Raw genomic sequence first — 16744 nt, 5'->3', positions numbered from 1 at the left:
GTTATCTATGTTAATGTAAGATTTTAAACGAGATAATAATTCTTAGATGTTTTAATAATTTTCTAATAATATTTGAGACTTATGTCTCGTTTTAGTAAATGTTTTAACGGACGGAATGTATATATGTATGTATGTTTACCATAAACTTATGGGCACATTTTCCAGAGATCTTCTCGATTCATTTTTTTCCTTTGCGAGGGGCCAACTAAACATAGGATTAAACGGAGGAAACGATGAATCACCGTTATTCCGTTGTTGGTCGAATTTCACGAAACAAACCCACACGCTTTTTATTCCTTCGAGTATTCGAGCTGTTGGTAATTTCTTGCTTCTTCGTCCTGTCTACCTGCGTTCAGCTCTCGCCTTTAACGTCGATAACTTCGTGCACCGCGAAGAGCAAAAAGGCGACGATGCGGGAAAAAGAATTTCGAAGGGTGCACGAGGTTGAACCATAAATCTGCTCAGTAGAATATTGTGCGTTTTCGTGGCAGACGAATGGCTAGGCTATCCTGGCTGACGGCTTAGCGTGAAACGGAACGATTTTACGTGATTCCGTCGTTTCCATGCTATTCTTTCCCCGGGTAAGCGATTTCGTGCCGAACGTCGAGGCCATGATAATTATGTTAAACGATGTACACGTAACACACAGAGGCTTCGATACTCACCTTGTAACCGGCGACAGAGACGACGTAAGTGGAGGTGATCGACAGCAAGAGGAAGTAAAGGGCTGCGATTTCAAATTTCCGTCTCATCTGGAACAAACGCGCGTATGCGTTAATAGAAATGTCGCTTTTTTCACGATTCTCGTTGCAACGATGAAGTCGATGAATCTAAATTATAGTTCCAACGTTTATCGAGTGAAACTAGTTTGAACGATCCTCTATGTATAGAGACTATAACTATGTAGATACAGTGATATAAGAATCGCAACATTTACGTGGCGACATATTGCAACGACCAGCAAACGCGGCCGTTTCGTTCGTTGGCAAGTTTGTATTATACGATTTAATAGCTGCAGCCAGGAAGTGAAAGGTTTATTATTTATTGACTGTGGGAAGGGGAGATTCGAGTCTACGTTTATTAATTTAATCCACTTTATCCCCGCGATAAATCATCGGTCAACTCTGCGTGTCAGTCTGTTTGTAAAACGCAGTAACGATCGAGGATTCGTTGAATTTATTCGGCGGTCAGAGGTTTGCGTAATAAATGTTTATCTAGTCTGCGGTGGCTGATTTTCAATTAGCTGGCGAACAAGATCCTCTTTGATTAGAATCCCTTACGATTCTCGGGGTGAAGCGTGTCCCAGAATTTAAACGCTTCCTTGCCAACCAACAATCTACCACCGAGATCTTTTCCGCCCTTTCATTTCCTTTGCTGAAACTTAATTGTTCGTGCGATATTTAATCGTTCGCTTCGTCCTCTTCTGCCCGATCTTTTTTTCCGGTTGAACGTCGTTTTCATAAATTGCGGGAACGAGCGTAGAGACTATTGCAACCCTGGGAACGTTTTAGAGTGTCCTTTACACGAGGGACGTTGAAATATTGGCTGAAACTGAAACGAGTCATTCGCGGATGAATTGCCACCGCGGCATATATTCGATAAACTGGTGACACGGTTATGGCAAAGGAGAACATACATACCCGTACACGTTTCTAATCGACTTAACGCAAAGGCGATTCGCGAACTGTTCGCATTCGCGTGACCTGCTTACTGTGTGCCAGGCAAATATCACGCACGGAAAATGAAGACGTCAGCCGAGTATCGGGTGTATTAATTAAAAGTGCCGCTACCTGTTTTTGCTTTGAACTAGTCGGCTTCATTCGAAGCAAAAGGCTGCTTCGGGGCGAGTATGCGATTTTTTGTCGGAAATTGTTTTCACTGCCGATCGCTTGATCCGTCGTCGAAACGTCAAGAACATTTTCAGCGGAATATGTTGCGCTGGATTATTACTATCGTATGATGTAATCATTGAGGAAACGTTGAATACATATATAATACATATATATTGAATAAAATTATAGAAGACACGTATAAAGGTACGTATAATGATACGTTCATTTTAAACGGAACGTCTTAAGCTTTTCAAGAAATCATTTTCACGAGTAGTATTTCAATTCGCAAATGAGAGTAAAACGAGTTGGTATTAAATGAACAATTCTTTTCGCTAATTTATTTTTCAGATTTAATATTTAGCAGCCTTTAATAGAAAATAGGAAAATGATTTTAACATTTCCACTTATCATCTTCGACCCTTCACCTCGATAATTTAACTCAATTATCTTTGCGAACTCCTCGAATCCTTCCATCGTTCGATTATCTTTTATCTTTTTTCCTACAGTCTGCCACTCGAAACGTATCACGTTTATCGATTACAACGAATTAAAACCGATTCGAGCCCGATAATTAAAATGAAATTTCATTCTAACGGAATCGATCAGAAATTATTTATTCGGATGTATTACGAGCTAATGTGTCCCCAAGACGAATTGCGATCCTCGGTAGTTGGAGGATGTGAAGATTGAGCCTTTCGCGGTTAGATACTAAATTTTTCTCACGTACGCGCCATATAACGTTTCAGGTGAAAAATGAATTTTCCTTAACCGTATTCCCTGGTATACGGGATGCTTTATTTAGCCTGTTTAATCCGCGCGCGTGAAGCGGAAGATAAATCCGACGACGTCTCACAGCCAGAAGTCGTAAATCGAGCGTCTCGACGCTGGCCAGAAAAGAGAGATCGTTCCGTTGTCGTTCGGGATCGCTCCTGGCATAGGTTTTCCGCCCTTTCTGAATTCATTCCCGGCTTTTCAATTCGAAGACAAATAGCTTTGATAAAGGCGGAAATATATATTGTTATTGGCCAAGAGGAGGCCCAGCACGTTCCCCGCTCGGCAGTATATTTGAAAAACGTTTATACGGGCAAACGATTGGCTCGCTGTAAATCCTCGCGTCGATCCTCCTCGGCGGAGATTCTTATTACTTTCTTTAGACGAGTAAGAGCAGAAGCCATTCTAACGAATAAGAACGGGCTCGATCGATTCCGGCGGGCTTCGAGAGTTGCACGCGCGTTGCTTTCGCGTTTCCCACTCCGTGTCGCGGTTCTTTCACGTCGGGACGATTTTCAAAGTTACGCGCCGGAACGACGAGGGTCGGATCGTTTCGATGTTCCGGGGTCTTATCTTTAAAGCCACGGCGGATCCTCGCTTTCGGATCGCTTAAGTAAGTCCTTTTCGGTCCGTTTAGCATTCTGATTTCCGACGAGTTTTATAAACCCCCTCCATCCTTAAACTCCGTTTTACCGCGGGGAAATTGAAACGCGATTGAAAAAGTTCCAGGCTTGCTTACGCTACCGATTTTTACCTCTCCCCTCCCTCCCCCCCGCCCACCTCATCACCGTATTTTTATTTCCTAATTGAACGCTTGATGGGGAATGATTTTGGTGAGAAAATTAGTAGGATGAATCGATGTACCAACATTAGCTTTTATGATACGGCCAAGTTCGAATTAAAGTAGCAAGTAGCGATACCGATTGAGGCACGGTTCCCCAGGGTCATATATAGCATTCTACTTTTCTCGATAAGGAGCGAACCACAACTAAAGTGTGCTTTATGTAGTAGTCTTAAATAAGGTCTTGAAGCATTATCTAAGGAACTTTGTCTTTTTATCGATTCAACGTAATATAAATTTTGATTTGTGACTTTATCGGTCATTATAATGTTTGTACAGTATTTATTAATTTATTGTTTCCTTAGTTTCGAGAGTAATAGGTTTAACCGCTTCACTTGATCTTGGCTATTGGCAAATGAACTTCTCCTTTGTAATTTTACAACTTTACGTCAAACACCGTACTCTGATGACTTATATAGCTTGAAAAATTTGCTTGTAAAGTTCCATTTCTTTTATCATCATATTTGCTATTATCATGTAAACGAATTCATTGCGATTGTGGTAACTTCTGGCGACTGAAAAATTTCATTAATAATACTATCATATATAATAATACAATTATGTAAGAGTACTCAAGCGAATAGATAACATTAATTTAACGTAAGAGAGCAAGTAATGCAGCATTTGCAATCATCGTTGCATGTGTGAGAATCAAGATTTGAAATCGATAATTCTACAGCTGTGCATGTCCTCGTGTACCTCATTAAAGAATAGTCAACTCAAATCCGAAAATACAGTGAAACATTAGACGATGGCAGGGTGGTGGTGCATTCCAGGTTAAGCGTCACTCGTCGGGAGTTCACGGAAGGATGGATGAGTAAAAGCACATTTTTCACACGGGCTTCTAAATAATTCCTGTGCCTTCAATTTCTATGAGTGCCTGGAGCTTCCTCCTCTACCACTAGTACTATCACTACTACTCCTTCATCCCAACTACTGGGCATGGACAACATCCATTCTGTGGTCAATCAGTGGTCACTACTGGTCAGTAGGTGGTCACTACTGGTTAGTAGGTAGTCACTTTCTCCAAAATCGATTCCAACATTCACCATATATAGTTGGCTATTGTATCCACATTTCTAAGGATTCTCTTCTCATTGCAACTAGTTCCATGGACCGTATCCGTCTGCGATCAATGATGGAAAATAATCTATCATCTTCTACAGTTCCCTAACCAGTAAATATTTTCATTGAAGTTCACTTCATCGCGATGAAATTGTAATTTAAAGGAATCTTCTACATTTACAAAAGCAAGGGTTTGAAATTCTAAAGGAAATCGTAACAACAGAAGAACCATAGAAAAGTGTAAAACTAAGAAATGGAATTCTTACCATAAAAAGAAGGACATTATAAAAGATACTATAATAACAAGTTGGATTAAAGAAGAAGTAGCAACGCAAGGACACGAAGAACGGTTAAAACGTTAAAAAAGTAACGCAATGACGGTAGAAGCAATAGTAACTGCAGAAGCAACCAGCAATTCTTTAAAAAGGAGAAGGAATAACATCAGACCATAGGGAAAAGTGAAGTTTGTGCGAATAAAAACACATCAGGCAGATACCAAGAAGTTTGAAATTCCAACGCGAGAACACGGCACGATAAACCAGGAATGAATTCCGAAACCTGTATAATTGATTTTTCGTCCTTACTAAATTAGAGAACGAAGAAACTAGGTTAGATTCGTTCGCCAAGATGAACCATGAATTGAATACGAATAATCATTTATAGGATTCTTTCTGATGAAGCATATCGGATTCAAACGCGTCACCAATACGTACTCGAACGAAGTTCTCACGTTCTTCTTCGTTTTCACCGAGTTGCTTCGCTTTCTCGTAGATCGAAGTATCCTTTTCCATCCTTGTGCGGCGCGGCGGCTTAATCACGAAAGCTCACGGTGTCTCTAATTTACATCCCGTATCTTTGTCCCGTTTAAAAAAGCTCGGCCACCGGAAGACGAATTGCATGGCTCTGTAATTATTCGAAGAAAGAGAAACTGTGGACGGTAGAAGCCAGAGTGTAGCGAGAGAACGGCTGATATTTTTTCAAGAGACGAATGTAGAAGAGGAAATGCTAAGGGGTGGAGAAGCTCGACGACCGGAGACGGAGGAGCTGGCTGGAATGGTTTATTGCGTGTAGAGATAATGGGACGATGCGGGGTTTTGCCTCAGTTTCTGTTTTCAATATCGTCCTAAGAATCCAGCTATATTGTCTTACGATACGTTGTCTGGCAGCTTATTAATACAATTGTTTTAATATCGTCGTGATAAATGTTAAAAAGAAAAAGTAGATTCCTTGGGGGTCGTAAAGTGTTCTCTGGATGTTCGTCGTAGTTTAACATTTTTAATTGAGGATTTTCAGCGCCCTAATAGAAAAATATCTCAAATGGATTTTGTCAAATTTATTGGAACGTTAAGGGGTTAAAGATGTTTCTTCTATGGCTGGGAAAGCGGGCTCTGAAAAACGTTGGGAAACATTACAATAGGTTCAATTTGATTCATTGCATGTCTATCTTCGATAACGAGTACGAACAAACACAGTTCTTTTCCATTGAAGTTCTACTTGGCAGAACAATTTAACGTTTTACTAGGGAGCCAAACATAAAAAGCAGTGTTATGTGTTATTTAAATACACAAGGCAGGCTGCACTGTTTATTTCTGCCTAGACTGTACCTACGAGCAGCGAGGCCAACTGAGCTTTATTCTTGTGGTTTTAAATTGCTGCTCGGCCAACGGGTCCTTCTATTAATCGTGTCCGAAAAAATATTCCATGGGCTGTGGACGTTGGTCCGTTGTTGCTCGATCTCTCGTACACCTGCGACTCCCTCGATCGATGTTCTACGGGATTAACTTGGCTAGCGTTTTTTAACCGATTTACTCGATATTTGCTTATCAATTATTTACGACAGCGCGTTTCACTCTTCTTTTTTTATTTATTACATCGATGCTGTGAATAAACATGGTTCGATTTTTGTTCTAACTGAAAATTCAGAAATACTAGGTTTTGGTTGGAAGTAAAATAATGTAGATTTTTGATTATACTATAAAACCATTTTCAAATGGTTTATACGTGACGCTTTATGATAAAATCGTTTTATAAGAAGGATCCCTTATAAGAAAAATCCCTTATTCTCCAAATATGACATATACTTTAAATAGAAGAATTCTTTAAATAGAAGAAATATAAAGAGAAACGTTAGTAAGTTAAGTAATTTCTATATTCACATTACTTTCTCATTAACCTACTATTTTAGAAAGGGCTACGATTGAAAGTAGAGTCAAACGAGTATCGCTATATACATATAAACTATTATCATCCTTCTAAGCCTCCGTGTTAGCACATTACGATATATTTCTCGTAATTATTGTGCACGAGAGCTATATTACGTGCCATGTATGCTAGCTATTTGGGTGCACTTTTAAATTGTATTAATTTTGAACGAAACATCGAATGTCTGAACGTGCAAAACTTGTAGTTACCATAATTGAAGTGCGTCGTCGGACTATGTGAATATATCGATACAGTCTGCAACGGTGAAACTCGTGAGCGCAAATATTTTGAAGCAGCAGCAGCTGTTGCTCGAGTGGCGCTCATTAAGCCGGAAGCAGCTTGGAATTTGGCGTCGTTTAAGAAACATCGGCGGAATTTCTCTGTTATCGCATTACGCGACCGCGATTACCATTATTCACGAGTCCATAAGCCTATGAAAGCACGGACTGCCGAATATTTGGACTGCATTAATTGCCGAAGGTAGGTCAAGCATCAGTCGAATTTGCAATCGCTCTAGTTGCACCGGTCGATCGGAAATGACGGCCGGGATGACGAGTGTTCTGACATTTCATTCTTTCACTAGAAAATGCTTCGGCATACGCATAGAATCGAGAGCAATAAAGGTATTCGAACTTCGAACAATCAATGGCACGTTTGATTCGATTGGGAGATTATTTAGAACTGGGTTTTGAAGGATTTTGTGGAGATATATCAAGAGAAAGTTTTATTGTACATTATAGATACTATTTTGACTGTTAATATTAGAATTACTAAATTTGTTAGACAGGTAGTTTGCTACGTTTTTTCATATGTTAATGACATATATGATTTAAAGGAAAAATTAATCCCTATAGAATTTTGAGATTAGAACTTGATTATATATAGTCAATATACTATTTCAACTATAATTACCTGTAATATATCTATCTAAATTATATCTGCAATATATTTCAGTATACGATAGAAACTGGTTGTTCTAGTATTAAATTGGACTGGTGCGATAAAAATAGTCTTTGTGTCTCTTCTCAAAGTACTCTCCATCCCTATATCTTCACGCTGTATATGCGTTTCCCATTTTTCAAAACAGTGTAACAATTGATCTTTTGTCAAGATGCTCAGCAGGTCCACAGTTTTCTTTCACTGCGAAGAGTTAAAGTCGATATCCATTGAAACGTTTTTTATTTGCGAGAAGAAAAAAAGGCGCAGAGTGCCAATATTGAAGCACTTGAAATGCATTTATGAATCAAAACTGAAATGGAGCTATGCATCAATGGAGCCTCTGCATGAGGCATTCTCACTGCATGATTCCAGCAAATCAATTAGTAGTATTCAATCGAAACAAAGTTCGCTTGTGAATTGAATAGTGAATCAAGTTGAAATCTTTATTTAATGCTTCATTTCTACTCTTATTAAAGTTATAGTATTCTTACGACATGCAGTTTTACTATCTAATAACCAGAATAGTGTATAAAACACATTATAATATATGTCACATGACTGATTCATTGATCAACGCTTAGCTCAAACCGTTGTATCTAGAAACGTAAAATTTGGGCAGCATACTACTTATGCGACGTAGGCATGTGATAAGAATTTTGGAAATAGTAATCCCAACGGGGTAGAAATGAGGTAAAATTTTTTTAAAAGAATGCCACTTTCCACGAGTTGCTAAAATTGGCCACGTAAAGTTCAGCATATGAACTTCTCATTAAAAATGGGCAAATACGCGTGTAAGCATTTTTCGAAATTCAATCTGTATAGAGATATGTATGATTGTATATATTGTTCATATATGATGCACATATATAATAAAAGGGTTATATATATGTTCTTTTCTCGAATGATAACTATAACTACTTCTATGTTCACTGAAGCTGGAGATTTGGGATTCGGTAAACAAATCCTTATTGAAAATAAACAAGCACGTATGTGAGCGTTTTTCGAAGTTGAACCCTTATGGGAATGAAAAAGGGGTAAGTTGTTTTCTGAAAAAATAACCGTATATCCAATAACTGCGGGATTTAGAATTATATATTATACAGGAAATAAATTTGTCATTAAAGATAAACAAACCCGTGTTTAAGCATTTTTCGATATTCAAATCCTAAATGATGTTCAAACAGAAGGTAATAAGCATAAATTGCTATAAAAACAAATACCGTGCAGGCAAATCTGCGTGCGAGCAGCTGTGTTATAAACACGATACATGTATGTGTACCAAAAACTAGATGTACTCAATGATTTCCAGCATCGATTTATTCAGGAATAACTTTTATTTATTGCTTCACGTATCAGCTTCGTAAAATATCAATTCGAAAGCACCTTGTGCATATACGATGCGCCGAAAAAATATCAGAAATATAAATTTCCACATATTAATATTTCTATATATTAATCGCATGACCCTGTCCATTGACTCTCGAAAGCTTCTTGCCGTGCCACTGAAATTTGAGCAATTTGTCAGTTTCAATAGTGCCCGTTCGTTCCAAATGCCCACTGACGTAGCTAGTTCGACCGAATGATCAGCAGCAGCCGCCTCATACTTGCATCGCGATGTTGCACGGTATGATTTGCGGGTGTAATCTGCCGAAATGTCGACATGCGACGATTAGCACGCGAATACCACGGTATAATCGTTAAGCTTGACTGTCGCGCGGAAGGTTTGCAACGGGCTGGTTGATCCTTTCATCGCCGGTGCTGTCGAAACTAAGGTAAAGTTCGACGATTCGACGATCCGTGTTCTATAATTAATTCAATTCGTCGTTTAATCGCGTTCTTTTACATGCTTTGGGTGTTCGAGTTCTCAAAGAATCAACGTTAAATAGGTCTTATCTCCGAGTACCGAGCACCTCGAATTTACGTAATCAGGACGCTCCTATTCAATTCAAATTCAATCAGACCGAGGGAACGCGTTTTATTTCGCAATCGCCGCGTCAAGGCTGAATTAACCGTGTCAGCAATTTATATTTCGCTCCTCGACCTATCGTCGGCCACCATTAGCGATCGCGAAAACGGCGGCCCGCTGAAAGAGCGATTTATGGTAGCTCGATTAAAAGCGTCAGATAGCGTCACTCACAAGTCGAACTTCTCGCTTTTTTCCGGGTATTAGCGGATCTATTTAATCGATCAGATGAAGGGTGCCGGTTGAATTCCTTATCGGCGTGCATCATTTTTATCGAAAAAGGGCGAGTGGATATTTTGAATGATACGTAAAAACGTAACTACGATGGGACAAAGTCAGGCAAAAGAGTAAATGTTTTTTTAGAGGAAAAAGAAGATACACGCGACACGCCATTCTTATTTTTGCGTAAGAATAGCGTTAATATTCTAACAATTGTTAATTTCTCCTCTTTTGTGTCATAGTAATAAACAGTTCTTTGAAAAGCCGATGCGAAAATGTTACGAAACGCTGTGAAATTTTTCTCTGCGATGCGCCTCGTTGCATCGCAGACGAATTAACGGTAAAAAGGACGCGCTAAACGACATTTAGCTTTTCCTTTTCACGCGTGTTACGTCATATTCATCCGCGTCGTGCCGCCACGCTTATTGCGTTTCGGCTTACTAGACTTCCTTCGTTGGAAGAGCGCGATTACGACATTTTTTTCCCCACGTCGAATGTAGTCCGAACGACTGAACTGATGCGCGATTTACGATATTACTTTTAGGGTAAGATCGTTCTCGGCATGGTCAATAAATTGCGTCCGTGTTTTCGCGCATTCGCTGTATCTATAAATTGCTCGTGTTTCGCCGATTTTTACCTCGGCTGTTCGCTATTTCCGTCGTTAATACGATTTCTCCGCCCTCGAGCGGTGCCCCTTCCTTCTACCTCGTGCTCTTTTTTCCCCCCATTGTTGTTCCTGTTGTTTTATTTTCTGCCACGCCACGCCCTGATGTTCCGTATCCTTCGACCAAATATTTTTAATGGCGTTCCCACCTACCGAAACAGAGACCAGGATTTGTTTCTCGAGTACTTTCAGTGTGCTGCAAACAACTCACGGATGCAACGGGCACAAAAAGCGGTACGGTCGAGAAAAGAGATCGACATGGAGCCGTTGTTTCCATCTAGACATTATCGATAATACCATAAATTTACGTTCGTTTAATCTAACGCAAGCAGGGGAGAAATGGAACGAAGGATAAAGACGAAAAAGCAGATAGCAGAGATTGAAAGATCGATGAAGTGAATTTCAAAGTCTCCAGATCGGATCCTTTGGCAAAATCCATTTATCCTTCGTTCGATATCTCGTCGGATCCCATGTCCGATAAAAGTTCCTTGAAGCTGTCTGTTAACCATTTATGTGTATCCGAACGCGATTAGACTAGGTTGCAGCGGAACTTTGTTCGGTATATTGTTCTGGGAGAACAGGGAAATGAAGTTAGCGGACAGTCGCTACTGGATAGAATTTATTTCTCGAAAGAAGCACCAATATCTCGGTGGGAATGGCGAAGGAGGAGGAGGGTAGCGATGTCGCAGAATTGGAAAGCGCGACACGCTCCAACCTCAAACTCCGCGAAACACATAAAGAAATAGTTTGTAACAAGCAAAAATTTCAGAATCTTCCCTACGCTCTTGACGCTTTATCGACGATAAATCAAACTCCCCGAGAGAAGTTCACGCGAACTCGTTGAAGGAAGCGTAAAACGGGCAACACGTATAATACATTATACCATGTCGTCCCTGATCGTAATGCACGACTCGCGAATTATGCTGTTGGAGGTAGCTGTGAAAAATGTGAGTAATTATAGATAAGTTGTATATCATCGCGACGTTTATGTAGCTACGTAGTCAATCGGTATGTTATTCCTCCCCTTTAAGAAAGATACGAACGAATAGAAAAAATATTTCTCATTGTTAACGTACATTTACGTTCAGTTATTACTTTTGGCCATAGTTGAGTCGGAAACGTCTTTCGTAACGGGAAATTAACTCATAAATTACGTTTTTAAAGAATTTGTGTCCCATATTTCAAGAAGATTGTGATGTTGCATCCTCTACTTCGTCATCCGTGTTGTGACGATTCCCATCTATATGTTTTTTCACTCGAACATAAAAGTCATAGCGATAGGCGTGGATTGTAAAGGAAATATTCCTATTGTCCCCATTTTTACGTAACAGAATTTCGTCCGAGGACGGTATAACGGCAGGTATCCCGAACTTGGACGAGTTTGTTAGACGACATTCTATGTTTAACACAAGGTAATATTAGATTGGTTGATACAATCAAGTTGACGCTGACTATACATCGACAACGGTGTTGCATCTACCACTTAGTGGCAATTATATGTCTCTTTTAGAACACGAGTTAGAGAGTGGAGAAGTAACTTATTGATTGATACGTATTACAACATATTTTTTTATATTTCTTTTTTTTTTGCAAAATTGCAAGCTTTTACATAATAACGACTAAAAATACGATTTTAACGATTTGGATGATCGAAGATATAAGAGCTTTTATAGTAAAATTCTATAACCGCATATAAATGTGGTTGCTTAGCTTTTTGTACATAAGGTTAGCCGACATCGCAATCTTCCTGAAATTTTTAAATCTAACACGTTCTGTGCCGGTCACGTAATGGCGAGTATATGGGCTAGCAGTCACGTAAGAGCGTAAGGATACGTCATATAGTATTAAAAAGTATCATACCACCGTTTCCTCTTCCTCTTTTAAAATCTGTATTTTTAGAGCATGGAATGACCAAGATGTGTGCTTCACTGCGCGAAGTCACTCGTAAAAAAAGCTGCAAAAACCTTTCCATAAATAAATATTTCACCAACATGACATATTTACAATAAAACAACGTATCTCCACCGATGTAAAAATTACTCGACGAAACCAATCCACGTAACCTATATTTTTGGCACGGTGTCCACTAAATTCCGTTATATTGACACGATTGAACAGCTGTACATGCCATGGTCCGACGTGTTCGACTCTGCGCTTATGAAGAGGACTGTCATAATGTTTCGAATGCTGGATGACGAATGGACAACGTTGTCGCCGAATCGACGAGACTATCGTTCGTACCGTGGCTCTAATTACGAGAACGAACAATTTTATGGCGGCAGATCCGTGCTGTTTTCCGTGCCGGAAACTATGTTCGAGGAGAAAATGTCCGGAGTAGATCTGCAGCTGTATGTGTACAAAGGAGTGTCCAAGTATTTCGAGCTGGAGCCACGACGGAATTTCGGATTCGCCCTCGTCAGGATGGACGATCTGTTTAACAGTATTATCAAGGACCTCTGCGAACGGAAGGAGCTGGAGGGTTATTTTTCTGCCGCACTGGAGCGGGAACCTATATCAAGGTAAATGCATTTAAATACGCGGACCTGGCGTTTATGCAAATTCGCCGGCAAAACGAATTACTGGACGGCAAATGTTACGTCGGCCGGGTTAATGTAATTTAAAAAACTGCTATACCAAGTAGTACTGAATTGGTTTGAACAGCAGCCGGTTTGTTTGTATCGAAAACCGTTTGAATCGTATCGGGAAAAATCTTTCTTCCCCTCCTGAAAAAAGGAGATAGTAATCTCGCGTGTCTGTTTGGTCTTTGTTAATCTTGTTATCTCGTTCGGATTAGTTCGAAACGTTTTACTCGCTAAGATAAACGTACAGGTGGTGTAAACGTTAAACTGGTTTTAGTGAAATTTCCTGCGCTACAATTTCTTCTTGAGTATAATACACGAATTAACGAGACACGAATTAAGAGATACCTAATGTTTCGTCGTTCTCTAAGTATGCAGAAACGCTTGTTGATACGGCTCAGACGCCTGACAGGTGCTTGTGAATCCGCTTTTCTCCGCGGTTGAATTAAGAAAAAAGTAAAGACAGAACAAAATTATGTTAATCGTCCAGGTCGACAAGCGGCACGTTCGTTCTGTTGGATGAGGATTTACAAGCAACCGATGCCACCATTGAGCTCTACATACGCATCAGTTACTTGGGTAAATGCATCATAACCGAAGTACATTCCCCTACGAGCATACAAACAGCATTCTACGCACGCGAGGAAACCGACGACCATTACCGATATCAATTCCGGGAATTAAATACCATGGATCTGGAATCCTTCTGTTGGGGCAGCTTGACGATCATCCCGCCCCTTCATCCTGACAATTTGATCTGTCGATGCAAAGATCTCATGGACAAATTAGTGGGAGTGGCGACGCAGACGAAAAAGGCGAGGAAACGCAAACGCGACGAATTCAATTTAATGCTCAGAATGGCTAATGTACAGAAACTATTGGCCTTGATGAAAGAGATGAGAAAAAATCGTCCAGACGTAATGCCGCCCGCGGAAACGAAGAGAGTTTGCCCAACGTCACCGTCACCGTGTATCTGCCCCACGGTGTGTCCACCTGTCTGCGTTTACACTATGCCCTCCGTTTGTCCCAATCCCTGTCAGCAGACGACCGTTTACTGTCTACCATGAACGAACGCCGTCTACGAGTCACAGAGAATTTGCATAGGAAGCTGGAATCGTGAAGTCATCCTGGAAGATTCAGAAACGTTACGTCCGCGAGATGAGCTTCAAGTTTTACCATTGTTCCAACCAAATCTTTCCTGAGGTAATCACAGGGACCGTGTCCTATCGTGTTTTATGATTCATTCATCCCTCGCGATTGGACGATTTCCCAAATTGCCGGGTGAAATTTTATGGGCCAGACGAGGTTTGGGGGAGCGGTTTGTACGCGTGCAGCTGAATCGTCGGGTGACTTGGTCGAGGGTCGAGGGTCGAGGGTGTGTTTTCCTCGACTTTCTCGAATTACTTATTCCGTTCACAGGAATAAACGCAAGGATGGGAAGCAAGAAAGAATTCTCTTCATCCGCGTACGTTTCTCCCTTTGTGTATCATCGATGTGCATGGAACGTAGGATAATCTGTTCCCGAGACCGGGCGATTGTAAATTGCAAAGCGAACCGAGCCGTCTTCTGAGGAATTTCATGCACCGGGACGTGCAGTTTTTCACCGTGTCCGGGGTAACTCGATATCCACTTCGCGCCCCGGATATTCCGATATTCCATGCAATTGAAAGCCGAAGAGTTTTGCATTTTGATTACAGACACCCTCTCTCCTATACTAGCGAAGAAGATCGCCGAGTACACGTACGTGCATATATACCTACGTACGTATACGGCCACGCCGGGATTTCGATTTGCAGGTAGGGGAGTATTTTATCATCGGTGGCATTATGCAAAGATTCGAATCTGGCGAGGGCGAAAAATCTTCAATCGTGAGGCACGCGGAATCCAGGAACGGGTTTGTGAAAATAGAGCGAACGCTTCTTTTCATCGGTTCCTAAATTTTTGTTGGGAAACCACTGCTCTATTTGGACAATTTCTAAGAGGACTCAATACGTAGGAAACACCTTTTCAACGTTTTCGCATCTTTTGATATATATGTGTACATATCATCAATCCGTTGAAATTTCACAGTGATATTTGTCAAACGTTAAATCGAAATACGTGATTGCTGTCTAAGAAATAAACGAGTGGGCGTACAATTTTATTTTACGAGTAGTATTCATTAGCTGCCATATGACGAGTAAGCGGTTTTAGTTGCGGTGAAAGTTTACGAGGCTAATGACGACGCACTTTTTTTATGTAAAAGGGAGCCTGGAAACCTTAATGACTGTACGAAAAGCAAAAACCGAACAATTTCAAAGTTGCCACATTCAAAATTAATTGTACGATATGATTGTGTTTCGTAACCTCGCTTTCTTTCCTACGTGCCGCAATTGTGTGCAGCGATGCGCGTGATTGTATCTAAAAAATTCCCTAGAATATCTCACGTTTCTCGATAAAGAGTTCGCCATGTTTTACACGAGTCTTAGCTCATTGAGTGCACTATTTGTTGTCACGCTTAATTTAAACGTACGCATGGAGCGTTTTACAATTCCACGCAAATACGAGCTCCTGTAACTTGGTTGAAATGGACAAAATCCTCCAACATACGTTATCAACATAATCAACATTCAGACACCGACGATTTATGCAATTTCGAAATATTTTTTAACGTTATATCCTAAATATGGAGTTTGTGACATTGTAAAATTAAAAATCCTTTGTCACTCATCTGGAGTCGGAAGAACGATGATCTTTTACTGAAAGAGTATGCGCCCATGCCACAGTAATATAAGATCAATTGATCTCGGAATATGCTCGAACGCGATAAAAAACAGCCGGCGAGTGAAAGTGTGCATTTTTACGTTCACGGGTCCCTCAAAATGCGATCGCAATAAATCACCGGCATAAAAGTGACTGGCACCTTATATGCATGCCACTGAATGGCTATTACACGGAACTAACGAATTTCTATGTGTAGCGCAACATTCCTTGACTATGCTAGACTTTAATTCGAAAGCATAATTCCACGATCTCTAATGCAAGGTTAAGTGTATTGGAGAATCTTCCTAGGATGGAAGCTCGGAATATCGGAGAGATTGTGTAATCCTTAAACAAATACCCAGAATTATCAAACATCGAAGTCTAAGACAACTACTATATTTGCCGTAACAATCTCTAGTATTGCATTTCATTCAACAAGAAATGATGAATTATTCAACGATGAATCGACGTTTTCCTGATTGGTCGATGTAGAATTTTATAAGAAACGCGAATTTAAAAAATAAAATATTGATTCATAGTTGAAAGTTAAATAAAGAACGAGGGTCGAAATGTATAAGACTAGGTATATTTCGTGAACGTTTCGGTAATGTATGAATATAGCGGAATACAAATATTTATTTATCCTTATAGTAGTATTGATACCCGTGAAACAAATGATGAAAAAAAAAAGAAACACGTTTCAGCAAAAGCTCTGTACATTCGGTGTTCACCACGCTCGACGTGATACGTTACTCTTGAATTCCCTCCAAGAGTGGATTTTACCCGGATTTTCGAATTTGCCCGATTTTCTCGTACATTCACCTTCAATTTATCGCGAAGTAAAAGCAGATGCAAGATGGATCGATCTGGAAAACTCCAAAGTCCAATAGAACCCAGTTCTGGGGAGAATTCAACGGTAACATATTA

General features: G+C 40.1%; 1 protein-coding gene across 2 annotated transcripts in view; it reads right to left on the bottom strand.

Annotated features, from left to right (window-relative positions):
- The window catches only part of LOC126921358 (follistatin-related protein 5-like), a 46769-nt gene that overhangs the window by 12951 nt on the left and 17074 nt on the right, over window positions 1-16744 (bottom strand). For both annotated transcript variants that reach the window (XM_050732873.1, XM_050732874.1), the window contains exon 2: window positions 666-752. In XM_050732873.1, the coding sequence (XP_050588830.1) occupies window positions 666-752 (87 nt within the window). The remainder of the gene's footprint in view (window positions 1-665; window positions 753-16744) is intronic.

Source organism: Bombus affinis, chromosome 10 (genome assembly GCF_024516045.1).
Source record: "Bombus affinis isolate iyBomAffi1 chromosome 10, iyBomAffi1.2, whole genome shotgun sequence".
Classification (NCBI taxonomy): domain Eukaryota; kingdom Metazoa; phylum Arthropoda; class Insecta; order Hymenoptera; family Apidae; genus Bombus; species Bombus affinis.
This window is presented reverse-complemented; position numbering and strand designations above follow the sequence as displayed.